This window comes from Cupressus sempervirens, chromosome 10 (genome assembly GCF_028749045.1).
Source record: "Cupressus sempervirens isolate cs-2001-9-10 chromosome 10, ASM2874904v1, whole genome shotgun sequence".
NCBI lineage: Eukaryota > Viridiplantae > Streptophyta > Pinopsida > Cupressales > Cupressaceae > Cupressus > Cupressus sempervirens.
Window position 1 is genome coordinate 374,671,630 of NC_143127.1, and position 27,845 is coordinate 374,699,474.

Sequence of the window (27,845 nt, forward strand, 5' to 3'; positions counted from 1 at the left end):
TTTGCTAGCTCAATCAAGCTCTTTTTATAATACTTAGATTTATTGTAAGGAGCCATAGCAGCAATCTCTACCTTTCCATGACACATTTTTGAAATCTTGTCATAGAATTCTTGGATATGATAGTTAAATCATGCAATATTGTCCATCTCCATCAGTTCCAAAAGTCTATCAAGATGATTGGTCAGTGAGTGGGAGAATTTTGTTCAAAAGAATGCGTTAGTTTACTAATTCATCAGTTTATAGATTCTTGAAAGTTTGTTCATTAAATTATGTACACTAGTAATTTTGTAGTCTTCTAATGTGTGTTGATGTTCTCAAAAGCCCTGGCTATTAAGTAGATAAAGAGTCTTAAATTAATTCATAGAAAATTAGAAGTTTGTAGGCTTCATAAAGACAATAAGTAGTTTGTAAAGTCTCAAAATCGTTTTGATCACAGAGAAGTTGCTATCTGTAGTACTTGGAGGATGATATATTATTTTGTGTGTTGTCACTATTGAACATTTTGAAGTCAGTTCTGTAGTGTAGAAGTTACGAGGAGGCTGCATTAGTGTCTATATTGAGAGAGACTACAAAAATTTGTGGAAGAGAAGCATCTACTAAAGGGCCATTCTAAAGTATGGAAGTGAGTACAGAAAAGAGACAAAGAAAATATCTAAGGATACCAAAGAAATGCACAGGTTGGAATAGGAATTAACATCAACTTGTTTTCATATATTGTGGACTTTGAAAAGTATTTGAAAATACAAAAGTAGTAATTGTTGAATCAGAGATGAAGCAGTATATAAGATTGGGATTTGTGGAAACCCCTAGTTTGATGAGGGAGAGGATGAGGCCATATAAACTTTGAAGAACACAAGAAAGTGTTTTTTTTTTAATGGAAAAGAACAAAAGGAGTATCACTTTTAAAGGTAGAATTAAAAAAGGCTGATGAAGACTTTAGAAAATAAAATAAAGAACAATTAATTTAGAGACAAACCAAAAGAAGAACGAATGATCCTAACTTGATACCAAAGAATAGAAAAGAAGATCGAAATTGATGAAAAAAAGAGTTATTATTACACAAATTATTTTAAAAGACCAACAGAAAACCAAAAATGCAATAAAAAAAACCTAATAATTTGCAACAACCCATAGTCGATATGCCTCAAACTTCACTTCACAGCTTGCTTCAAACATACAACAATCCTACTATGGTATGGTTATGTGATCCTCCATGTATTCCTAGAAAACTATCATTATTAAAGCAATCTCGAGGTACATACCCAAAAGTTAAACCAACTCCTCCTTGAAAAGAATCAGGCCTCCTCAAGGGTCTTAAAGAATTATGCATCAATGTTGTAATAATGCAATGGATATGCCATAACATAAACAATTATTTATATGTTAATAGAAATTAATCACATCTAAATTGATAATAGATTGGTCATAGAGGGGTCAGCAATTCATTTTTTGGAAATAAGTTAGACTCAAAAGTATATTGGAGTGTTCATAGAGGGGTAAATAGTTCATTTGGTAGAATTACGTTAACAACAAATAGTCACTAGCACCTACATTGTTCCTAAAAGGATGCTAAAACAAGTCACATCCCGATTGATAGGGACTGCCCATAAGATGAACAGTTGATAGAGCACTTCAGCAACAAATGGTTATGTGATATTGTCAGTTGATTAAGAAGTATTGTAGTTGAATGCCGTAGTGTTATGTGAGTCTTTGAGGTCAACAGAGTCTTTACATCTGTTTGATACATAATTCATCATCACATTAGGATGTTTGCATTGTTGTATGTTGTTTATACCTAATGTGTAAGCTTCATCCCTTTAGCTTTTGATTAATGATGTAGTCCTAACTCTAACAAACGTAGTTGTGCTTTTATTTCTTTTGTATAGATCTTAGCCTCTTATGCTATTATTAAATTGTTCCACCCAAGTCTTGCTTATTTCAATTAGACCTCTTTTTGCAATCTTGTGTGTTGCGCATAAATGATACCTCTTCGTTTCAATGTGCATAAATGATAACTGCATATATTTCATATAGAACTACATTAGTCAACTTCTTTGCAAAAATTGGACAGAGAATGGTAACTAGGTAAAAGTTTAATCTAATAGTAATTGTATAGATTTTATGTCCAGCAAAGACCTAAGATAAGAAAGAAAAGGAACAAATCAATTTTAACACCTCTACCTCAACATTTTTTTGCCCAAAATTAGTTGCCACATGAAGAGCTGAAGCAATTTTTTTAATAATATTTAATGGCAGTAAATATGACTCGTTTCAATGTTTTTTCCATATGAGTTTCCATGTTGTGTCCATGTTAGTAATCATTCATTAGTATCAAATACTATTTGTGGAGATTGCAAAAAAAGAGTCTAATAGTAACTCCATTATGTGGTTGTAGGTTATTCAATGGATCTTATTGATGATATTGAGGTTCATGGAGCCATAGTCAGGAAGATCAAGATCATGTGAATGCTTGCTATTTTGCTTGCCACATTAGCAGTATACATAGTAGCATCTTCACAAGAGGCTAGAAGACATAGGTGCAAGCAAAGAAGAGTTGCGTGTCCTTTTTATAAGCATATTATCCATTCCAATAACATAGATTGCCATGACCAAATACGAATGAGTAGAGTAGCCTTCTTTCGATTGGCCAATATTCTAAGGCAAAAAGGGAGCATTCAAGATACAACAAACATAGCATTGGAAGAACAATTAGTGATGTTGCTCCACACCCTTGGGCATAATCTAAGGAATCGAAAGATTGGCCATAACTTTTCTCACTCAAGAGAGATAGTGAGTCGACACTTCCACAAGGTCCTAAAGGCTATCTTAGGGCTTCATAGAGATTATGTTTTACCACCTGTTGCAACTACACCTCTAGAAATAGCTGGGAAGGACTGTTTTGATTCGTATTTCAAGGTAAATATCCTAGGGGCATGTGTTTCATTGCTAGAGAGTTATGATTATTAATTTATATTAGAAATTAATATTGCTTGTTATAGGATTGTATTGGTGCAATCGATGGAACCCATATGCCAGTTAATGTCGATGTGGACATTCAAGCAAAATATTGTGATAGAAAAGGCAATTTGTCACAAAATGTCTTGGGTGTCTGTTCATTTGACCATAAGTTTCAATACATTCTTGCTGGTTGGGAAGGGTCTGCAGTAGATAGTAGAGTTCTTGCTTCAACTCTGTCTAGAGCAGATCCACTTGTGGTTCCTCCTAGTATATTAATTCATATTTGATATGATCATATTGTCATTATATTAATTCAAAACCTTTATGTTGTATTTTGACTATATCTTTATTTTCATTTGTGTAGGCAAATTCTATTTAGTTGATGCTGGGTATCCAAACGTACCAAAATTTGTTGCCCCTTATCATTGTACAGCTACCACCTAAAAAAATTTCATAGAGCAAACCTGATCAACACTCCCCGAGAGTTATTTAACCACCGACACTCCTCTCTTAGGAATGTGATAGAGCAGACATTTGGTATATTTAAGCAATGTTTTCCTATATTGAAGCATACAACGTCCTATAGCTTATTTACCCAAACAAAGATTGTTTTGGCATGTGGCATACTACACAACTTCATAACCATAGAGGATGGTCTTCCATTTGAAATGGATATTGAAGAGGATGATTATTTTGCTAGGATAAACATGCCAATTCTTGAGACTTATGGAATGAATCAGCAATATAGAGATGATTGGGGGAAATATCGAGATAAAATAGCATGAGCTTAGTTGTATTGCAAAACATTAACATTTATTTGCACTTTTTAGTATTTTGTTCATGGATCATAACCTATTCATGATTGTTTTGTATCATTCAATGCTATTGGAATCTTGAAACTAGACTGTTATGACATGTTTACTAGAATCTTGAAACTAGTCTATTATAAACTAGTATGTTATGACACGTTTGTTGGAATCTTGAAACTAGTTTGTTATGTCTCCTTTTTCTTCTAATGTATGGCTCTAGTTTTTTTTTCAAATTTCTCAGCTTTGTAATTTGTCTGATACTTAATTCTCACTGCTGAAATATTTGTTGTCTTTATTTCCATAGTATTTGTTTGATACTTAAATCTTTTCATACTTTATTATATGTATTTATTTGTTATGATCATTTACTACTTAATTTGAAAGGTTGCTTGTGTTTTTTTCTTATGTTTGATCTATGACCGTTGCAAAAGTATACTACATTCTTCAGGGAAATACTCTTTTATTAGATCTGGTTAATTAAAAAATCATGCATATTAGATCATTTGTACAATTTTAATGGTACTAATAATCTACAAGTATTGGAGTATTATTTCTTAGTTAAATTAGCAATGTGGGAATGCAAATTTAATGGTGTCAAAGTAAAGGTTACCAAGACAATAAAGAATATTTAACACCATTAGATGTATAACAATCCCATGTAGTTTTTTACTAACTGCCTCAACACTAAAATAGTAGTTTTATTTTGTCCATGTATTGGGGTGCTACAACAATTGCAGCTTGATGAGCCCTACACTCCTTAGTCCTATCAAGCTTGGGTAGTTGCTAGACTACACACTTAGGAAGATTGTTGATAAGTGATTGCTTACTATTCCTATGGACGAATATGATGTGTTTAGATTTATCAAAATCTCTTCCTAAGGATGAATATGATGTCTGCAGATTTATCAAAATCTCGAAGGCCACTTAATTCTCTTTTCATGCCTTGAAGTGCTTTTCTATAGCATAAGTTGTAGTAGCTAAATCTTAAATCTCATTCAATTGACTTGATAAACACGAAAAGCCAAAATGATCTCATTCTTGTCCATGTCTACTGGCCAACTTAAATCTTTGTTTATTTCATACGTTAATTCTTTCATCCACTCAATATTTGTTCTAATAATTTTATGCTGAAGATATATTCAATAAAATAACCTTGTAAACAAATCAGAATGAATTCGTACCGAGGCCATATACCTTCTATAAATAGTGCTACTTGAGAAAAACAAACTATACATTGATCCCTATCACCTTCCTTGATTCACTAATGTAGTGAAATGTGATGGTGAACCCGTGCCAAGTTAAACCGAAGGTAAACCATGTGGCATAGTTATCACATATACTTATCGATGGGCAATGTTTGAACATGATCACAACATATCAGGAAGTCTGTGCCTGTCAGTTTGATGGGATATTTACATTTGATTTATTTAGGCGCAAAACAAGCATGCTGCTGATAGATGAAAAAAAATTAGAATTCAAATTCATAAAGAATAACCAGTAACCTGTATAACATATTATATGAATGACTATTTTCTGAAACAAGGGAAGAAGAGATGGATTGTACATGGCAAGAGATGATTGTTGGTAGACCTATACAAAGGGCACTAAGGAAAGTTGGATATGCATGCTGAATTTGTTTATTAATTATTCATATATGGAGACCAGGTATTTTTCCATCTAATAAAATTACATCACATCAAAAACCCAAGTATCTTGTAGTGTGTTTGTTAGGCAAATTCAGAAACCCAACTCCATTAAAATACAATCTTGAATTAATGGGAAATGTGTAATTGTTATTCCTTACTGTTCTTTGTTACTAGAGTTCCTACTGTAATTAACTTGTTTACTGAATTTTTTGCGTTTAAGCTAACTTGCAAGTGTAGCATGGTGGTTGTATTATTACTAGATACCCTTTTATACTACTGACATATCATAGCGTAGTATTGTATAATCATTTTGTTATGTCAACCATTATATTGGGTGTGATTGTTGGTAAAAGAGTTATGTTACATATTGATTGGTTTTTGGAAGTTCTACAGCTACCCATTAATAGCTATAAAATTTCATTCACTAATCTTTTAACAAGAATGGATGAGGAGGTAAATGTGACTACGATTGCTACTTTAGCTAAAAATGCCAAAGTGGTGTGGGCAAGAGAGATGGAATGAAAGTTTCTCAATTTTCTTTTTGAGCATATTCAATTGGGAAGAAAAGGTGATGGGGGCTTTAAGAAAGAAGCTTGGACAACAATACAAAAGAAATTCAATGAAGATATGCATATGAATCTTGGAAAGAACAACTTTAAAAACAAGTTAAAGACATGGAAACAAGGTTTTAGAATTATGAAAGAGTTATGAAACATGAGTGGTTTTGCTTGGAATGTGACAATTCAATGTGTCGATGCCAAGGATAGTGTGTGGGACGAGTTGCTGAAGGTAATGTTTTGTAGATAATATTTTAATATCAGTAAGTTATCTCTCAATCAATTGTAACGAAAGACATCTAATCCCTTAATTTTTCCATCATGTAAAGAAGTTGCTTCAAAAATGCTAGAGTGTACAAGAGGCAACCATTCTTCTACTTCAATGAGTTGGCAATCATTTTTGGGAACAACATAGTTGAAGGAAATGCAGCAGGAACAACTGTTGAGACCAAAGAAGAGGGGCAACTATTTGAAGAGGTTATTGATCTTGATGATGATGGGGGCTTCAATATGCCTATGAATGGGGGCTTCAATACTAATGAGTTTGAAGAAGAGAACCTTCAATCAAACAATTCTACTACATTCGTAAGACCAAATCCTTCTACACCAACAACAAGGAGGCAAAAGAGGAAGAAGCCAAGCATGACTAATTGTTTGGATGTCATATGTGAGAGCATCCAAAATATAGATCGGGGCATGACTAAAGGTCATACTATAAATGTTGATAAAAGAAAAGAGAAGCATGATATGTCAAGTGCATATGCTGCCCTTAAGGCCATGCCCAAAATTACTCAGGAGACCATGATTATAGCATATGACTTTTTTACATCTGAACCTACAAAAGCCTAGGCATTCGTAGGGATGACTGAAGAGGAGAGAGAAGCATACATTAGATATAAGTTTGGAGGAGATCTTTGATATATTACAATCTTTATGAACTCAAAAATATTTATGAGACTATTCGTGAACTTAATATCTTTTTGAAGCCATATCTATAATCCTGATAGCTTATATTTTATACATTACTTGCAATAGTTGTTTCTATGTTTACGGATATAATGATCTTGTTGAGTGCTTCAAACTTGTGAACATCCATATTCTCAATCTTTTCTTTGTTTGCTTCAGCTTTAGTGGCACTGTTTTACTACTAAGTAATGTTTGAATTATGTTTTATGGATTACTTGTAATAGTTGTTTGTATTCCCCCTAGTTGTGATTTATTGTTGTATGCAGTGCTCTTACGTACAAAATAACTCATATTGTTGTTGTATGCATTGTTTTATTCAGCAGTATGCACTACTGTTATGTACAAAATAACTCATAATGTTTGCTGTGTGCACTTCTGTATTTAGCTGTATTCACTTTTTTTATTCAACTATATGCATTGTATGCACTTAAATTTGTATTCATGGTGAATACTTGAAGTTGTACTTCCACATTAAACACTAAAAAAAATGAAATTTATGTCCAAATACTCCAAGATGCTGCTACATACTTGTCCAACTATTAACTATGATGTAGTGATGATAAAACACTCTTTTGCCACATGGCAAAGCACTCCCACATGCTTTTCAACCAACAGAAAAAGGCAATAGCAAATCAGGTAGTGCAGAAATAAACTTCTTCTCTTGTTTATGTTGAGTTTAGGGTGTGTTAGTAAGTTGTGGGTTGTATCTAGATACATCCTAGCATATTAGGATGTATTAGATATGTTTCTACAATGAACTGTTGCCAGTACATGACACTTTGGATGCAATATCAAAGTGGGCGGGAAGTTTCCAAAAACATGGATATGTATGGGAGTAAAAGATCATAACATGAGTATGGGATATGATTTCAATGAAGCCAAAGTTGTAATATTACATAATCCATTATTACATTTGTCATCAAATTGAGCTCAAATAGGTTGGTACAATACCAAAAACTCTAGAGCTATTGGAATCTCATTTAGGATATAATAAATTTATGTTTAATGATGCATCTTTAGTTGATGGGAAATTTTACTAGAAAATGAATTGTAAGAGGAAAGGAATACTTTGTTATCAAATTATGAAATGGCTTAAGAAATGCCTGATCTTTTGGATTGTTTATTTTTTTTGTTAATGTAGGCACATTGATGTTTATGACTTTGTGGCATTATTTTGTAGGAAAAATGCAAAAACCATAAGTTGATCTCTTACATGAGTATGATCTTCCCAAAGGTTTATTTCCATAGGATGCTACAAATTATGGATTTGATGAAGAGACAGGAAAACTCATTATTTTTATTCCATCTATATGTGAAGTATGGTTTAAAGATTCTTCTATAATAAGATGTGCAACAATAGTGACAGGTTTCCTGAAGAAAGGGAAACTTACAAAAAATGTTCAGTTCAACATTTTATGAATGCAATCAATTCTTTTTGTGTTGGGATATAGCTTCTCTTAATTATGTTGCTTCATTGTGTATGTGTTTTGGAGTGATGGTGTGTTGTATTGTGTATGATAGAATTATGTGTTTTGCAATGGTTATGTGTAAGGCTTCTAATGCTATCGACCCCTCATAACACTTTTTTTTTTCTCTTGTTTTACGAATGTAATCAATTTTATTTTTTTGGGATATAGCCTCTCTTATTATGCTGCCTAATTGTGTATGAGTTAGGAAAAGTTACATATCTACTCATTTCAATTGTATAACTTTATATTGATTATAGGTAGTCATAGGCAAATTGTGAGTTGTGATTACAAATGTAAATGTGTATGTCTTCATTGTCCATAGATTAGGATTATAAATATGAGTTCACAGGTTCTTTATACATTCATAAAACTACAAATTCGCTCCTTTTTATTTTAGAACATTGTAAGTTTAAATGAGCATGCCATGGATATTATTTTATAAAACTAATAATCATGTGTCAAAAGTTGTAAGTCACAAGGTATTTGCAACGCTAGCAAGATTGGACTGAGAAGTCACAACATAGTCCATTGAATACAAATATTAAAATATATTTTACACTTGTAGTAATTTCTCATTATGTTTGTTCATTATTTATATAGGGTCGATGGATTTGACAACTTCTTCAATGTGTCAATGTGGTGTTGGACTTGTAGCAATGAAAATGTCACGTACAGAGAAAAATCGTTGGCATAAGTTTTTGTGTTGTCCAAATAAAAGAAATGGCTGCAATTTCTTTGAGTGGGTCAAAGATGACTCATCTACATCAACCACATCAAAATCTACAGAAGAAGAAAGGAAAGATTGCAAGTTGTGCATTGTGTGGGAGACATCTGCTAGGGAGATTGGTTCCATGGCAAAAGCCAAAATAATGTTTCAATGTAGACTTAATTCTATTCTAGTTTTTATAAACACACTATTGGTGATGGTGATTGTAATTTTACTAATGAAATGACCATTTTGTTGTAAAGAACTTATGATCATGGAAACTAAATCTTTTACGAACTAATGAAATGAACAAATTTTACTAATTTGACGACTATATTATTATGTATAACATTTTTATGTTTATATCTATTCATTTAAAAAATGGTAAAAAAATAATTTTACCAAACTTATGAAATGAGTAAATTTTACTAATTTGACAAGTATATTATTGTGTATTCATTTTATAAATGTTAACAAAAATAAATTTACCGAACTTATGAGATGAGAAAATTGTACTAATTTGACGAGTATATTATTGTGTATAACATTTTTATGTTTATATCTATTCATTTAAAAAATGATTTTTTTTTTTTTACCGAACTTATGAAATGAGTAAATTTTACTAATTTGAAAGTATATTATTGTGTATTCATTTAATAAATGTTAACAAAAATAAATTCACCGAACTTAAGAAATGAACAAATTTTACTAATTTGACAAGTATATTATTGTGTATAACATTTTTATGTTTATATCTATTCAATTTTTAAAATGTTGAAAAAAATAATTTCTTATTAATTTCATTAAATAAAATAGATTTAAAAAAAAAAATATCTTTACAATAAATTGAAATAATTAACCAAATATAATAATATAGTAAAACAAATAAAATATATTAAAATATAAACTTAACTGTATTCCAATTCCAATTTTGTACAAACAAACAAGGGAGTAATGTTAGGATAAACCACAGACAGAAATAAAAACTATATGCAAATATAACCAATAACAGAAAATAATAGAACACACAAAAATGAACACAAGGCACCAAGATTTAACGTGGTTCACCCAATCCCTGGGCTACGTCCACCAAACAGCAAGTCTGATCTTATTACAATCCAGTGATTACAACCTGATTACAATCCGTAATCCCTTACAGCTCAATATTGCCGCAAGAACCAATTTCGCATCACAACATTATGAAAAATACCCAACCCTAAGCTCTTTTATACAAGTATTAAACCGCTTTAGGGTTATAACATGTCCGCCATATGTTGGCCATAATATGTCGGCTATTGCCCAATTTTTTTTTTTAACCCCACTATTTATGAAGTATGTACAGTACTTTCCTGATCAGTCACCACAATCTAACAATTAACATATTTCCAATCAAATACCATGCGAACCAACCAAGAATGGGATTTGTCTTTTCCATTCCCATTCTCCATTTCTATTCCTATTCCAAATTTCCATTCTAATTCTCTATTCCTACGCTTCCAACCAAACGAGCCCTAATGGATTTCGATTTTTGTGTGCTCCTTGATCTTATTAAAGAGATGGTTCTGTCACCTATCTATTAAAATGATTCAGACTGATTGATTTATTCCTCAGCTTCATTAAGTTTCTCACAATGGGCAGATCCAATGATTGGTTAGAATGTTAACACTGATGGTTTTCCAGGCCGTTTCCTCCTTTTTGGCAGTTCTTTAGTTAAGTCCCATCTTGTATTCACTTTATCTGAGTTTAGGTTTTGATTAAAATGATTGACTCATATCGATAAGTTTAGGTAAGCACATAATTTATCATGATATATATTAAAGCCTTGTATTAAGATGGGTTTAGGTATTAATCTAGTTATTTATAGTCTCTAAGTTTAAAGTTTCTCTGATTTCTATGATTAACAATTTTTTTGATAAGCCATTTAGACAGGGATGTACATTTTGATAGCTCTGGAAGAATGTAAAGAAAGTGATGGAATCCTATAATTCATCAAGGAGCCTACACTCAAATTATTTTGTGTTATCGTAATTTTGTAATGTAATCTCTGAAACATGAATATTTTGACTACGCCCCTTTTATGCTGTAATAATAAAGGACCATGGTCCCGGGCTAGACTAGAGGTTTTTTTTTTCCGTTCTTTTTTACCAGTGCTCGTTTGAACGGAAGAACGCTAGTGTAATTTAATTTTAATTAATATTATTATGGCCATTGGTTGTTTATCGATCGAAAATAAAAAATAAAATAAAAAAATAATTATTACAATAATTACAATAATTAAAATTCTTTATTATTACAATTATCATTATAGAGTACTATAATTATATTATTTTTATTAATTAAAATATTTTATATACTGTAATAAATAGACTTACACTTTAAAAAAAAACTAAAAAATAAACGCAAATACTAGTTTTCCTTTATCTTTAGCATTAATAATTTAATAAACTAGCTCATCTCCTAATTGGCAATCGATTACATGTAGGTTATTTTATACAAATTAAGTTCGTTCACGGAGCTTTGACTTGCATTAGCCTCGATACAGTCGTAGGGAAGGGCATTGAAGCAAGCGAGCGAAAATTTAAAAATCAGGAGGTACACGAAGTTTGTATATTGATCTCCGGAGACACACTAGCTATTTTTACGGTGTGCTTTCCAAATGCTCTGAGAAATTTGTGTCAGTGAAAGAATGGAAGAGGAATTAACATGCTTTCCAGATGGAAGCGAGTACTACTTGCCTGCATTGGACTTCCACGTTCCTCCTCAAAGGCTCTACCATTTTCATCGCCAATTTAAGCTTCCCTCTACACACAATGCCAATTTTTTGAAGGCCGTAAAATGGTAAGCTGCACTCTAAGCCACCTATGATTTCCCTTTAGTTAGAAGAATATATATTCTATTATCCCTTGTCAGGCATTCATAACCCATTTTAGTGATACAGGTCGATTGCCTTAGTTTGAAGCTTTTATGTTTTGCAGGTCTCCTGACGGATCTTGCTTTTTAACGAGTAGCGATGACAATACCCTTCGTGTGTTTGACCTGTAAGATAGCTTTAGCCTCAGCATATTTTATCCTTTTTTTTTTTTTTTGTTGTATAGATATTATTACTGGCTACTGGAGCTTGACTTGCTTCATTTGATTTTGTTGAACAATGTTGAGTATGAGAAGGAGAAGAAACTGTCGTTTTTGTTAAAACGTTATTTCAAAGAAAAATTGCGTACTTTCCCCTTAAAAGAGATATACATATAGGTCCACGATAGGTAGACACAGCTTTCACAACTGGGCATAACGTGGTTATTAAGGTTCAGGTTCAAATGCTAACCAATGGTTATTATAAAGCTGCCATCCAAAGCCTGGCTGTTGAGGACATTTGCCCGTACGACACACAGGTTACCAAAGACCAAGCTACGCTGGTGACCCTGGAATTTCACCTAATTGCATGAGAAATCATTGGAGGCTTGCAAACAGTGAAAACTCAATAGTCTTAGCTTTGTATTTTTTTGCAGCAGTGTTTGCCTAACCGATTTGGCATTGGGTTAAAAGGCCTTATATGGAAAGATGATTTAAACTGTCTTTGGTATAGGGTTGTTGTATGTCCTACGGATATGAAGTAACATGGATTGATCTTCTGTCTACTGGCTAGTTAACAAGTCTCCAAGCAGTACGCATTATATTAAAAATAATATCAATTTACGCTAGTTAATAAGTGCTCGAAAAAGGAAGGCTCAAGGCTCATTTGTTTCTTGCCATTCCCCTGGCTTGTGGATGTTAAAATATCATAAGAAGAGTGAGAAAAACTGCTTATCCTATTCATTGGTAGATCCATGCAACACTGTAAGAGGATACTATTTAGGCCCTCAAATGCATTTTACTTTCATACTTTTTAAGGTCAGATGAATTTGGTCTGTTCAACTTATGAAAAGTACATGGAATGATGAAGCATCTTTAGTCTACCTCCAACCAAAGCTTGCATTATGTGGCATTCTTCATAAACCTTGCATTAGATGGAAAACACCTTTTCTTAGATTTCTTATTTTTTGCCCTTTTGCACTCATCAAGTGCACTTTGAATCAAGCTAGTTAGCATGTGACTGTGGATGCCCTGCAATGGTATTTTCCCCCTCTTAGCAAATTTCTAAAGTGCCATCTTGAATGTGCTGCAATTTCTTTGAGTCAAAAATATACTACCCTCTGATGAAAATTGTTGAATGCACTGATTTGTTGTCCTACATTGTTGCTTTTCAGTCCAAGAAATGCTTAGATCTATAGGAATGTGATGAGAATTTAGGTGCCAGAGTTTTTCGCCAATTGAAATGTCCTCCATATTCTCACACAAGTCATGTGAGCAAATTGCATAATCCACTACACTTGTGCCATTGTATATATTGCAAGTGAAATTACCAGACATAACCCATCTAGCCAAACCATTGCAAATGACTAAATCAAATGCACTACAAAGAGTAAGTAATTGCTCCCCAAAAGGATTGCCCCTTTGCTATCTTTTGAAACTCTTGCCCATTGATGATTGCTCTCTTCTGTAATTAAATTAGGGTTACAATTTTCCTTATAACAGAGAACGCTAGCTTGTTCACTTGCAGTCATAGTGTTGAAGTCACCCACTAGAAGGACTTCACCTAGCTAAGAAAATACTGCAATATCTTTTATAAGCACAACAAAAGGGATCATTTTGTTGCATATGAATTTATTTGAGTCTTCTGAGGTTTTGGTGCATATGAATTTATTTGAGTCTTCACTTTCTAGCTGAATGTTACGACCTTCTTTTTCCCTCACTAATATCATAATACCTCCATGTCCTTTGCCATTTGCTGCTGCGTTATTTCATACGACCATTTTCAAATACCCTTCAAACAAAGGTGTCTTGCACCCTTCGTGTTCATGTGTTTCTATAAGACAAATTATGTCTCTATCTTCTGCAATACACCCTAACCCAGGTCCTCGCCTCCAAGGGTAGCCTCTACAATTCCAACAAATTGAACTTAAGGAATCCTGTGTAGGGCTTAAGTGCTAATTGTGTTGATGTGCAAGACTTAAAGATGAGCTTTCATCCCCATTTTCCCAATCTGCCCTTGTTGCAAAATTACTTCCTAAGGAGTTTTCTGCCACTTCTTTGCTGTTCACTTGTTGTTCTCTCTGCAGATGATAGCCAAATGTGGCAATAACAATTTTGCCTTTGTACAACCATGCCCTTTTGTCCTTGTCCCTTGCTGCTATATCCTTTGCTAATTCCTCCTTTCTGTTGTCTTGTTGTTTAATAGTTAGATCTTCATCTAAAAAGAAGCGAGATCCCAGCAAGAGCTGTTTCTTGTTTAGGAGACTTTGTTTGTCTCTTATTCTTGACATGATGATTCTTATGGGCCTATCTCACTCATCACTAAGTTTACATCCTCCATGCTTGGCAGATCTGTCCTTGCCAAAGCAATTTTTTTCCTTGAGGGAGTCCCTTGTAAGATCGAGAGTACTTTCATTTCTTCCATAATCCTTCACTCCTTTGATAATTATGCTTGCTGCTCTAATTTCTCTTTATTTGATTTCCTTATCTTGTATGCTATCACCACAAATGTTTGCTTCTGTCTCCTTATAATCAAAGTTTTTAAAAACTTGTGTCCATGTTTTAGAGTCTTTTGAAGAACCTCCTTTCTTTTCCACACTTTCCTTCCCTCCATAGTTGTTTTCTTAATCAATCACTTTTCCTTCAGCCTGAGATACTTTAGGTTTCATCATACCTATCTTTTCTATTGTCAAACATTTCATGATTTTCCATTTTGCTTTTATACCTTGCCATTCAGTTCTCCCTGCCAATAAAGTAGCTTGCAACAATGCCATTTGCTTCTTTAGAATCTTATTGTTTTCTGCTAATAGTTGATTTGAAGCTGTTTAAGCATGATTTTTTGGATCTTTTTCCTGCTCTTTAACTTCCAAAGCCTCCAACCTTATCTTGGCATTTAGCAACTCTTGCACATATAGGTTAGAAGACCAAGTGAGAGGTGTTGATGTGGGGGTATGTAAAATAGAATCATCCATGCCTTTATTATCTCTGGACTTGCTGTTACCAAACTCTTGTAAAGGAGTCTTGTTTGGCATGTGTTTGTTACGAAGGGCCATTATATTTTCTTTCAGAAGTATTATTTTCTTTGCTTGCTCCCATTTTAAACGTGCAAGTGTATGTTTCAAGATACCCTGAAATTGTTTAGGATTCACCCAAACCCATTTTCCTGCTTCGATGGAAGATGCAATTTTTACTTGATCTAAATATTTTTTTCAACAGACACAATAGTTTATTGTTCATTGTGAGTGAATGTTGATGGGTGAAGTCCTCTTGCCATAAGATAGAAGAAGAAAATATCCAAAATGAAACATAGGGGCTAAGTACTTGTTTGCCTATTGGAGCCAACCAAAGAAAAGAGAGGAACACAACTCAACAAACAAAGATAAAACCCACACACATGTTCCAATGATAAGCAACAAAGCCTTCAACACCAATCAATTGGTCCCACAAGTTGCAAAACTATCGACCAAACCCTTGAATCTTACCCCTGCTTAGAACACAATCTTCTACCTTGCCTGAGAATGCTTGAAATTGCTGCCTAAATCACCGCCTGGAACCCTTGCAATTGCTGCTTGAAATGCAAAGTAACAAAAATCCAAATCTTCATTGGATAAAGTATACCTTACAAACAAAAAGCAGTGAAGTGTTAGAGGCCACACAATAAAGCCATCCAATTCATTGTTTTTACTAATGGGATACATGAAAATATCTCAAGGGCATGTGAGATATTAAATCCTCCCTAGATAGCCACAACCTAAGAAGTTGATTGGTGATTTGAGATTTCAAAGGGAGACATTGAGTGATTTAGGTATATCCTTGTATTTTGGTTCTGTTCTACACCTTTGAATAAGCCTCTGTACTAAAAAAAAGCACCTCTTTGGTTACTTGTTAGAAAATTAATGTATAAGTTGCAAAAAACTATCAATATAAAATTTTTATAACTGTGTTACCAATTAGGGTATAGAAACCCAGTTCATGGGTTTGAGGATTTGTTTTTCCAGTATGGTTCGCAGGGGTAATTTCATAGTATATCTAAATCATTTCATAGTATGATGCTTGGTCATTGATCAATGCCAAATGCCAAAGATAAACATTAAAATACGATTCTGTCATACTAATCATAATGAAAATCATTGTATTGAATTACTGAAATAAAATATAGTTCATGAAGTTCTGAAAGTTAAAACTTAAAATGTGATTCAAAGTTCAATGTTCATCAATAATCATCGATTAAAGTTTTGATCAATCATCAAATAGATTATGGAAAAAAAACCATGATGATTTTCATTTTTCCAGCTGCTAGTAGATCCTCATTATCACCCAAATTGGTCCCGCTAGCACTAGATCCACCAAATGCAATGTCATCATCATCACTCACATCAAGAAGAGTAGCTCTAGCAGATCCTGAATAGTCATATCCAAGTCAGCTGACTTGGGTGGTACATGTTGAAACTATAGCCCAAAAATCAAAGTTAATAACCAGCAAATAGAAAGAGAAAAACTGAAACAAAGAACACTAGAAATATCTTGGGAAAACCCTTCGAGAATGAAGGGGAAAACCCAGCCACACAACAAAACATATCTTTATTGATGATAAACATTCAAGTGTACAATATCCTTTGCTTGACGCAAATATATAACAATAAGAGAGATTCTTCACATTATAACCGAAGGTCTTTTGAGATTCTCATAACTCCTAATTAATTAATTAAGACTCTTCAAATATTCATGCCTCAATGCATGAGAATGACACATGTCATTTACATTTAATATTACAAATAAAAACTTAAGTGTCTTTTTCAGCTGAACGTAACAATAACGATAATAATGTTCATATTTCCAGAGATAAAGATCTCTATCGCAGCTACCATCTTCAACAATACATCCCACAACTTGTCTGCCCCCCTTTTCCCCCCTTTTGTATTTTGGATCCTTCCATGCCACGACATGCAAATTGGTGTGAATAAACACCAAGTCCACAGCTTTTTTGGCAGCCAGCCGGTTACACTTAATTGAGTGGATAAAGGAGTAAGTAGTCCAATTCCGCTCAATGACAATAGAGCTAGCAAGTTGGAGAGAACAAAAAAAAATAAATACAAGATAAATTAAGAATGTTAAGTGTTAAATTCTGCAATGCAAGTGACAAAAAAAGAAGAATAGAATTAAAAACTTACTTGCGAGAGGATCTTAATGGCAAGAGGTTGTAGGTGCACATTATCTTGACCATGAATGTACCACCTTGTAATCATGTCCATTATGCTTTAGTCATTTATAACAGGAGGGAGAAAATACTTTCTTGAGATGAATAATCCGAATTCTCCCCTAACTTTTGCCTCTACCTTTGGATCACTAAAGATCTTGCTAAGTGCCTTCCTGTACCCACTAGCAACCTCAACATCTCTATATGGTGGCGCTCTACTAGTAATAGTGAGAACATTTGCACTATAGTATTTGGGAGAGAGAGCATAAGCTAGGAGGTGAAGAGGTGTAGTCATTTTGTTCCAGCGATCGAGAACTATTTCTTCCACCTTTTTATAAAAGGTGTCCTCAAGATCATTTTCTCTTCTTTGTATCACCTGGGATATCAATTGGTGTTCATGTAAGTCATCTTTATGCAAGTTATGTCAATTAATAAAACTTTAGCTATCTCTAAATAAACAATGCTAGAAGAATGTAATATAAATAAAATTTATAACTTACCACTTATATCCTCACTAACATGATGTCTATGACATCATAAACATCCTCGAGGCATGGTTCATCAGTGTCAGCAAAGCAAAGCATAAACATGATTGGCTCAGTGATTTTCAATACATACTCCACACGACCCCACTAGTCATCATTTAATATCATTGCTTTCAGTATTTGGGCCTTTATTATATTGGACTGCTTTCAGATGCCCATTGGTTGCTTATCACCTATTTTCCCTCGAGTTTCCGGGATGGGGACAACAGGGGACAGCAGGACGGGTTTTCGGGATCGCAATTTTTTTTGCCGATTTTGGGGAAGTCAGGGGATGGAAAATTGGGATGACAAAAGTGACATTTTTTTGAAGTTTTTAAATTTTTTTGTGTGTTAAAAAATTTGGGACGGATGCAAGTCCCCAATGAAGTTTTCGAGACGGGGACGTCCCTGCCCTCGAGACGCTTGCTTTTTTGGGGGGGGATGCGTCCCTGGGGAACATAGCTTATCACCATTTGTGCCAATGCCTTCTTTATCTTTACAAGTTGTCCAAAGACAATTGTGTGAGAGGCAAAACGAGTTTCAGCCACCTAAGAACATGTTTATAGTAAGTTAGTAACACATTTAAAGTATGTAAACAACACAAAAATTATTTTATTCAATTATGCAAAACATGACAAAATGACAAAATGATAAATGAAACTAAATAAACTAAAATTTAAGATTTACCTTCAATAGTTCCAATTTGGAGAAAGTTCTGAAAATTGCTTGTGACATATGGTGACTTGTCACAAACATCTAAATCTCCTTATCCTCATAAATGTTTCTCACCTGGTCTACTTGGTTGCCAATTGCTTGCATAACCAAATTAAGAGAGTGTATAGTGCATGGGGTCCAAAGATGTGGTCATATGTAGCCTCTACCAAAGCATTTGCTGCCTTGCAAACTTTTGCATTATTTGTAATTACTTGGACAACATTATCACTACCCACTGCCTCTCCGGAATCAATGAGATTCCGGGACATAAACTGCATCTTTTACTACCCCCTTATAGTTAGCCACCTTCAAAAACATTGTCCCCTTGGGGTACACAACAATAACATTGACTGAAGGATGATTTTTATAATCTTTCCATCCATTAGAGACAATAGATACACCTATTTGGTCCCAAGAATTTCTAATTGGTTTTGATTGGGCCTTTACATTTTTCTCTCTTTATGCAATAAGGTGGTGCAAACCTTTTCAAATTGAGGACCTTGGTAACCAACAAGTGCATTATTTATTGCTGTTATCATCTCCCTCCAATTGGGTGATCTCACTAGGTTTAATAGAAGACCATTCACATAGAGATAACGTGCAATTTTTTCATCAACAATATCTCTTGCCTCATTTTGAAATTCTTGATCTAGTGGGCCTCTCTTAGAGATGGTGACTCGTGGTTCATCTACATCTTAATCCTCCTCCCTAGAAGGTATAGGTAGGAAGGGATGTTTAGAGGCATGTTGAGTGGGTGGTGGTGGTGGTAGGTTTTTTTACTAGAGCTATAACCACTTTGTTTTCCTTTTGCAACTAACTTCTTAGCATCTTCTTGTTCTTTAATGAATGCTGCTATTTGTGTAGGTGACAATCCCTTCTTATTCCCCCCTGGTGGTCCTTTACACATATTAATCCCTTTACTCCTAGGGCGGCCCTTAAAATGAAGTTTTACTTGGTAGTAGGAGCTTCTATATTCTAGGTTTCAAAAATTACATTTCCATATAAACCCCCCGCCTCGAGGACATTGAGAAAGTCTTGTAGTGTATTTCCAAAGCGGAGACCCTTTATCAATTTAAATTTTTTTAGAGCCACCCATTGAGCTTTGATTACTCATTGTTACAATCTATAACAAAAATGGACGAAAAAAAAACTTCAAAGCCTCGACAAAAAATTGAATTGTTTATAACTTTTCAAAAATTGGAAACAATCTATTAAAAAACTAAAGAAAAATGGTTAAAATAATAAAATGCATACCTTAAACACTTAAATCTGCTTTTGGGAAGGTATTTGCAACTTCACGAATCACAAGTGACCTCCTTCCAATGCAATCACCTCACTTCAAACTTGCGAGATGGAGAGAGCCAAATGAGAAAGCAAATGTGAAATGAAATGTGTTTGTAGCCTCCTTAATAGGGTCATTTTAGGGTTAGGAGGAAACAAAAAAAGGTATTTTAACTTGTTTTTGGGCCCACCCTCTACCTTAATGTTTGTGGGTCCTTGGTGGTCTGCCCAAGTTTTGGTTGGCTACCCTTGGGTCCGCGTGTAGTCCCCATAGGGTCCGCGGTGATTTGAACCCCCATGAACTCATAGGCTCAAGCATGGGCCCTGTGTGGACTATACACGGTCCCAAACATGAACCCACATTGGGTTCAAACTTGGCCCTGATTCAAGAGTCCAAGGTGCAGCCTTGGTAAGGTAGATTTATAAGCACAATTTCTTGTTAGGTAAAAGCCTTTATACATATAACATCATGTCATAGGCTAGTATCCTCCATTGCCATTTTTGTTGGCCATTGTGGGCTTTAGTACATCATATATTATGGAACAAGGTGAGTAAATAGCCTGACTTGAATATTCAAATATTATCAAAAATAGACTTTATTAAATAGTACCAGCTTTTGTATATTGCATTATATATTACTATGGAATTTGGTAGAGCAAATCACACGCATATTAGACCAAGATTGGAGCCACTAACGAAATGATTAGTTAGTTTCTTCAGGATGATTATTGCTCATATGTATTGGCTTATTCAGGCATTTGAGTTTTCCTGTGCATCAATCACTCGATGACTATATTGAACTGCCTATGGGAAATGTCCCCCAACTTAATTATTTGCTAACATTTCCTATTTCCAAGCTATCATTGTTTAGTAGGTAATACTAAGTTCTAACTATTTATTAATTCTTAACTAGTAATATTTGTTTTGAAGGAAACGTTTTATTGACCAATTAGAGATACAAAGAATATAAATCTGAGAGGGGATAAATATTAAATACAATAAATCCTCTATCTCATGGTGAAGACAAGTCAACATGTAGTGGTTTGGCAAAGTCTAAAAGCTAAAAATATATATTCGCTAGGAATATTTTCATTACTTTTGTTCATGACCTCTTTAACCTAAGCAGAAATTTGAGTAAAAGAAGAGTATATTTTAAAGCTTTGTTTTATTAGTACGAGAGTTCAAAGATCTAGGGATGTAATGTCAATATAGTTGCTCATTTTTTTTAGAATACCTAATTTGAATCAATAGAAGCTTGGGTTGGATGGATTGGATTATTCTTGATATTTTTTTAGCTGCCAAGACTAAGCCCATCTCACTTCCTATAAATTCAGCAATATTGTTGGAATTTTGTTCCAGGTCATGCAAACTTCCAACTTTTATGTTAGGTCTGGTCCCCAGTACACCATTGCAATGAAAATACAGATATTAGCTTGAGCAGTGCCAATAGAGAAGAGAGTTGGATAGTGAATGGAGACAAAAGGGCTGCTCGAGATGGGAGAAGAGATTCCATCTTTAAAGAAGGTTGTCTTTTGCTCTGTAGAGAAACTTGAATTTGTTTTTCTTTGAAGTAGGATTTGGCATTTTCAATCATGGTGTGCTAGATATCTTGAATCTTATCCTACGGATGGCTTTACTTGAAGGTTTTATTATTCCTGTCCCACCAACTGTTTCACATCCAAAGACAGCGAATAGAGGACGATAACAACTTCACAAGAGAGCTGTTGTAGCATTTGTTCCATATGTAACATTTCTGAAGTGGACACCAAAGAAAAGACCAAGAGAGATCCAAACTGTGGATGTGTAATCACAACCAAAGAAGAGATCATCTTGTGTTTATTACCTTTGAAGCATATGTGGGGTTCCATGATGCCTCTTTTAACAAGATTGTCTGGAGAAAGGATATTTTCTGTCTAAGAATACTTTGAAATATTTTCTTTATTTTGGGGATTGCAATTTGGCTTTCAAGAGGATGTTTTTTGCCTAGGAAGACTTTGAAATGTTTTTATTTTGGGGATTATAGTTTGGCTTTGAGAGGCTATTCAAATATATTCATTAGATTCACTATCTTGTACGTGATGGGCATTGTCCTTCACAATGTAGCCTTCACAATGTAGTAATCAATGGAGCTGGTTTTACCCCAAATAAGACTATCCTCACTTTCTCGATCAATACAAAAAAGGGCATACTTTTTTTACAATGACCACTTCCTATCTTGCGTGAGGTCCAACCCATTAGAGAGAATCTAGCTAGGTTGTAGGCCATCCCAAGTGAAGAGCTGAACAACTTTTTCAATGCTGAGATGGAACATGAAATGAAGGAGGTGCCTAGGTATAGAAAGGCTTAGAGGCATTTTTCCAAGCATGGGATTGTCCAAATACCTAATGCTGCTCCCATTTTTGAAATCCAATAAGTTATGTGTAATTATATAAAAAATATGTGACAATTAAAGACTAGACTTTTGAGATGCCCGATTTATGCTAGATGGTTTTGAAGAGTGTGAGACCATTTATAACATCTACCATCTCCATACTTGCAGCTATGTTCCAAAGAATAGTTGGAGGGGTAATCGTTCCAAGAGCCTTGCTCATGACAGCAGTAGTATGGATACCCTTGGGATTTTTCTTTCGATACTTGGTTCCTACTGACTAAATGAAATCTTTTAGAAGTGATTGTGATCATAGCTAGTGACGAAAATGAGAGCAGCCCCCGCTTGCTTATAATTCCACAACTCTAAATGATGAGATTGCTCATTCTTTACCTCAAGTATCATCCTCTCAATGTATGCGGAGAGGCCTCTTTAATACCTCTACATTTGTATTTGTGAAGCTATTTGAGAATTTTTTTTTTGGGATTGACGTAGTACCTCACTCTATGATTAGGTTGGTGGTGCTAAATGTTCCACCTCTGATCAATGATCTCCTAGGTAGTGGCTAAATGTTCTACCTCTGATCAATGATCTCCTAGGTAGTGGAAATTCTATTTGCGTCCCCTCTATAATAGTTCTAGATGAGTTCAATGGCCCTATCTATGTCCTCACAAATACATCCCATTGCAATTAGCTCCCCATCCACCAAGTGCAAGACTGTCACCAATGGCTCGAATACTTACAATTTACAAAAAATTAAAGTTACAATGAAATTAACTTCTCTTAAAGTTTAAAAGTTAAGGGTTCAATTTGAAACTTAAATTCTAGTTCGAAGTTATCTTGACAATCTCAAAATCTCTCTTGATAAAAACATCATCAAAAATTGTTGTTGCTGCCTCTCTTCATCAATCTTCTTTGAATATGTCAAGTCCTGTCATGTTTGACTCACAAACATTTGTTTCAAGGGAGTCAATAAGCTATAAATCCTTTGCAATGTTAGAAAATAAGCTGCAAACCTTGTGGCATCCAATCGGATAAGCTTGTTCCACTTGGAGTTTATAAATACACTCCATTATGTTCTTTGCACTTCTACATTTAGTCACATTTAGTCTTAGTCAATCAATTTTGTCTGTTTTCCAAAAGAAGTTCAAAGCAATGGGCTGCATTGTTAAGTTTGAGAACCAGAAAAAAAAAACCAACAACAAATAAAACAATGAACACAATAAACATATGATGCTGCTGAGTTATCCTGGGAGAAACCCCCCTGCTCGAGGGGAACAACATAGCCGACAAACTTGAATTCCTTATTTAGAACCTCAAAATGAATACAATCAGAGCTTTTTCTTATGACTGATGTCTACATACATTCAAGTAATAATCATGCTCAACTCTCAAGATCCTAATAGAGAATCGCCTGGAATAAAATTATATCATATACTAAATATCCCTGCCCTTGTAATCTGAAAGCCTTCAAAGACAAAGACTACCTTAGAATAATATTCTGAGAACTAGATACAATGAATTGTTGTTACCCAAGAAATAATCTCTACCAGCAATACACAGAACTGACTGAAAAATCTGTGAGATGACAGACCATACACCTTCAGAAGATGCCAATACCTTTTTTTATCGCTTACAATCATACGAGAGTGATACAAACTAAACTTCTCTGAGCGATACATATTCTTTTGAAATCACCCGATGCATTCAAGGAGTCACTGCCAATGTAATCAAAGAGACATGGAGCATTATCAAGAGTGGAAGACATGCCATTAATGTGCTACATCAGAAGTATGTGCCATATCATCAATACTCGATGCCAGAGAAGAGACTCAACAAAGATAGAAAATAATAAGAACTCTTTCGCATATACAATAACATCATCTGCACATGATGCCGAAGAGCAACATGTCGGAGTAAAGTAACTGAAGATATTAATGCAATATGGCAGTGTCTCTCCATAGGCACGAAAGCATAGCAGATAATGTCAGGAAGAGAATAAAAGAACAGCTCAAGCTGAATAAGCATTATTTTAAAAGAAGCAGGAAGCGAACACAGTAAAGAAGAACTAGAGACTTGAGCAAAAAATGATCAAATAATTTCTCTTGCAGCTATATTAACTTCAACACTCCCTCTTAGTAAAAGAGAGATTATTCATAAGTTATAGCATGACCAGCATGAGGAGCTGCAACACAAAATGTCGAAATAAAGTCTCATTCGAGATTTCTCAATAAAAAATGTTATCTCAACATAACAATATTCACCATAGCTACTCCTATAGGGTGAATCAGAGAAATGGTAAATAAAGTCATGGAGTCACACACATGACTTCCACCATGGCTATTCTTGCGGATCCACTGTAGCTACTCGGAGAAGGTGGACCAAGGAATTTCACCTCGAACTTCTCTTGTAGAGAAGAACTCATTTACAAGGGATTTCACCTCAAACTTCTCTTGCAAAGAAGAACTAATCAACACACGATTCCACCTCGAACTTCTCTCACAAAGAATAATTCATTAACTAGGGATTGCACCTCAAACTTCTCCCGTAGAGAAGAACTCATTAACATATGCAAAGAATTATGGAAGCTGAGACTATCTCTCCACAAGAACATCATTCTGCTCGATACCAAGCATATCTCAGAAATAACAAAACTTCACTCTTGGAAGTGGTTTGTTAAGAATGTCCACAATCTACTTCTCTATAGATATGTACTTGAGCTCAATTGCTTTCCCTTGAACCGTATCTGTCAAATATTGGTATTTAATTTTCACATGTTTGGTTCTGCCATGAAAGTCTGAATTAACCAAAAGCTTCACAAAACTTTAGTCATTTCAAAGAATCATGGTAGGTTCCAAAGGCTACTGAAACAAACCTGCAATCAATTTTCGAAGCCACAGAACTTCTCTTGCAACAACACATGCTGCAGAATATTCTGCTTCAATTGAACTCTGAGCAACACAAGATTGTTTCTTGCTGCACTAGGAAATCATAGCTGAACCTAGGCTGAAATAACAATCTGAAGTGCTTTTCCTGTTAGGTACACAACCTGACCAATTTGAATCAGAGAACCTCTAAAAGTTAAGCTCTACACATGAAGATTATTTTAATCCATATCCCATTGTACCACAAACATATCTCAATATGTGTTTGGCTGCCACAAGGTGAATTTATCTCGGTTCATACATGAACTGACTCAAAGTATTAATAGCACAACAAATAACAGGCCTTGTATTAACCAAATACATTAAGGAACCAATTAAATGTTTTTACAGAGTAGGATCAACTAAATCTGGAGTGGCTGCAACCCCATGTAACTTTTTCAGATTTGCTTCCGTAAGATTTACCATAGACATACACTCTAACATAGGAAATTTCTTTAGAATATCAATAACATATTTTCCCCGAGTCAATATAATTTCTTTTAGTATATGCCATACCTCTAGCCTAAGGAAATAGTACAATAAACCAAGATATTTCATTTCAAATTTAGAAGACCACTCCTTACATTCGACAATAAGAGCATCATCACCAGTGAGAAACACACCATCAACATAAAGTACAAGAATCAACGGTATCATCATTTATCTTTAGGTATAAATTTGATCAACACCATTCTTTTGGAAGCCCAAACTCAAAAGATAGTGATCAATTTTCTCATAGCAAGCCCTGGGAGCTTGCTTAAGACCATAAAAGGCCTTTTTCAGCTTGCATACATGTGGCTTCGTATCATGAATCACAAAGCCCTCTGGCTGCTCAATGTATACTTATTTAGTTATCCCATTTAAGAAGGCTGTTTTCACATCCATTTACTGAAGTTTCCAACCCTTTACTTCTGCAATAGTTATGATGGTTCTGATGTAAGTCTAATGAGCTACTCGTGCAAAAGTCTCTTCATTGTCTATGCCTTCATTTTGTGAAAAGTCTCTAGCTACAAATCTGGCTTTATGCCTTTTTATAGTCCCATGAGCTGCATGCTTAATTGTAAACAGCCATTTAGAAGAAACAACTCTCCTTTAGGCCTAGGAACAATCTTCCACACATCATTTTTGATGATGTATTGATACTCCTGCATCATAGCATTCTTCCACACGTGCTGATTTGAGGCTTCTTCAAATTTAGAAGGCTCAGATGCAATAATGTTACTCATCAAACATACATAATTTGCACATTTTTATGAGCCCTTTTACTTTCTCTGAAGGTGCCACGAGGGGCTGCATATTGTTTATCCTCTTCCATCGTGTTCCTGGCCCAAAATGGTCTTTTCTTGTTGGTTGAAGTGTTATTGGGACCTGCATAAGTATCTATAGGATCAAAATCAACAGGATCAGCAGAATTCTCTAAAGCTGTAATCTCTCTCTAAATCTCTGAAGGTGGATTTAGATCAACCATAACAATATTTAGAGGATGCTCAAAGTCTTCTGTATCAGATTCCAAGTTAGACTCTTTTGACTTCTTACAAGCTATATCTCAATCAAAAGAAGCATCCCTGCTGATTTCAATTTGCTTTTGACCTGGATTATAGATTCTGTATGCTTTTGAAGATTAACTATAACCAACAATGATGCCTTTCTTTCTTTACGGTTCTAACTTTGTCATTTTCTCTTCTGGAATGAATGTATATATGACATCCAAAAATTCTGAAATGACTAATATCAGGTTTGATACCTATAAAGCTTCTTCTAGAGTCATGTTGTCTAGAATCTAATGAGCACACCCATTCTGAATGTACATTGCTGTCCTGCAAGCTTTCACCCATAAAAATGTTTGAAGGCTTTGATCATGGATCATAGCATTTGCTGCCTCAACAGTTGTCATGTTCTTTCTCTAGCTACCCCATTTTGTTGAGGATTATATGGGACACAAAACTCCCTCTTAATCCTAGCTTCAACACGGAAATTATGAATTATACCTAAACACGTTCTCCCCCAATTATCAGATCTTAGAACCTTTATCTTCTTGTTAGATAAATTTTCAACAAGTGCTTTAAATTCTTTAGATTTGGCCAACACTTCATCACATTGTTTAGACTTGAGAAAATAAATCCAACACTTACAAGAAAAGTTATCAATGAAGGTAACATAATACCAAAATCCACTCAGAGAAGCAACTGGCATAGGACCACATGAATAAGAATGAATAAACTCTAGGATTTCCTTTGCTCTACATTCACTACTATGAAAAGTAGTTTTAATGTTCTTACCTAGAGCACATCCCTTGCAAACACCTTTATGGTTTTGGTTCAGCTTTGGAAGACCTACTGCAACCTTCCCCATAGAAGACAAAGTTCTGAAGTTTAGATGTCCAAATCTTTTTTGCCATAGCTCATTTGAACTCGAAGAATCATGAGCTAACACAGGAATAGGATGGGCTGAAAGCTTGCAAAGACTCTCATGACGATCTGCAATCTCATGAGCTGATTGAGTGTTGGGGTTCTTTCATGTAGAAACTTTTCTATCAGCAAAGGCAACATGATAACCCTTGCCTTCTAATGCTGGCATAGAAATCAGATTCCTCTTAATGCTAGGAACAAAACTTAGTGAAGGGGAATTTCAGAATCAGTCTGGAAGGAAGTAGAACCAGC

The 27,845-nt window shown here is 34.5% G+C and overlaps 1 protein-coding gene across 2 annotated transcripts in view; it reads left to right on the forward strand.

The window, feature by feature from the left end:
* The first annotated feature begins 11,601 nt into the window (after positions 1-11,601).
* Positions 11,602-27,845, forward strand: part of LOC149534239 (Transducin/WD40 repeat-like superfamily protein) — a 100,352-nt gene continuing 84,108 nt past the window's right edge. Inside the window, exons 1-2 of one of the 2 annotated variants that reach the window (XM_089803931.1) lie at positions 11,602-11,949; positions 12,087-12,149. In XM_089803931.1, the coding sequence (XP_089660057.1) occupies positions 11,798-11,949; positions 12,087-12,149 (215 nt within the window). In that variant the 5' untranslated portion in view covers positions 11,602-11,797. The remainder of the gene's footprint in view (positions 11,950-12,086; positions 12,150-27,845) is intronic. The other variant, XM_089803932.1, reaches the window with a different exon arrangement.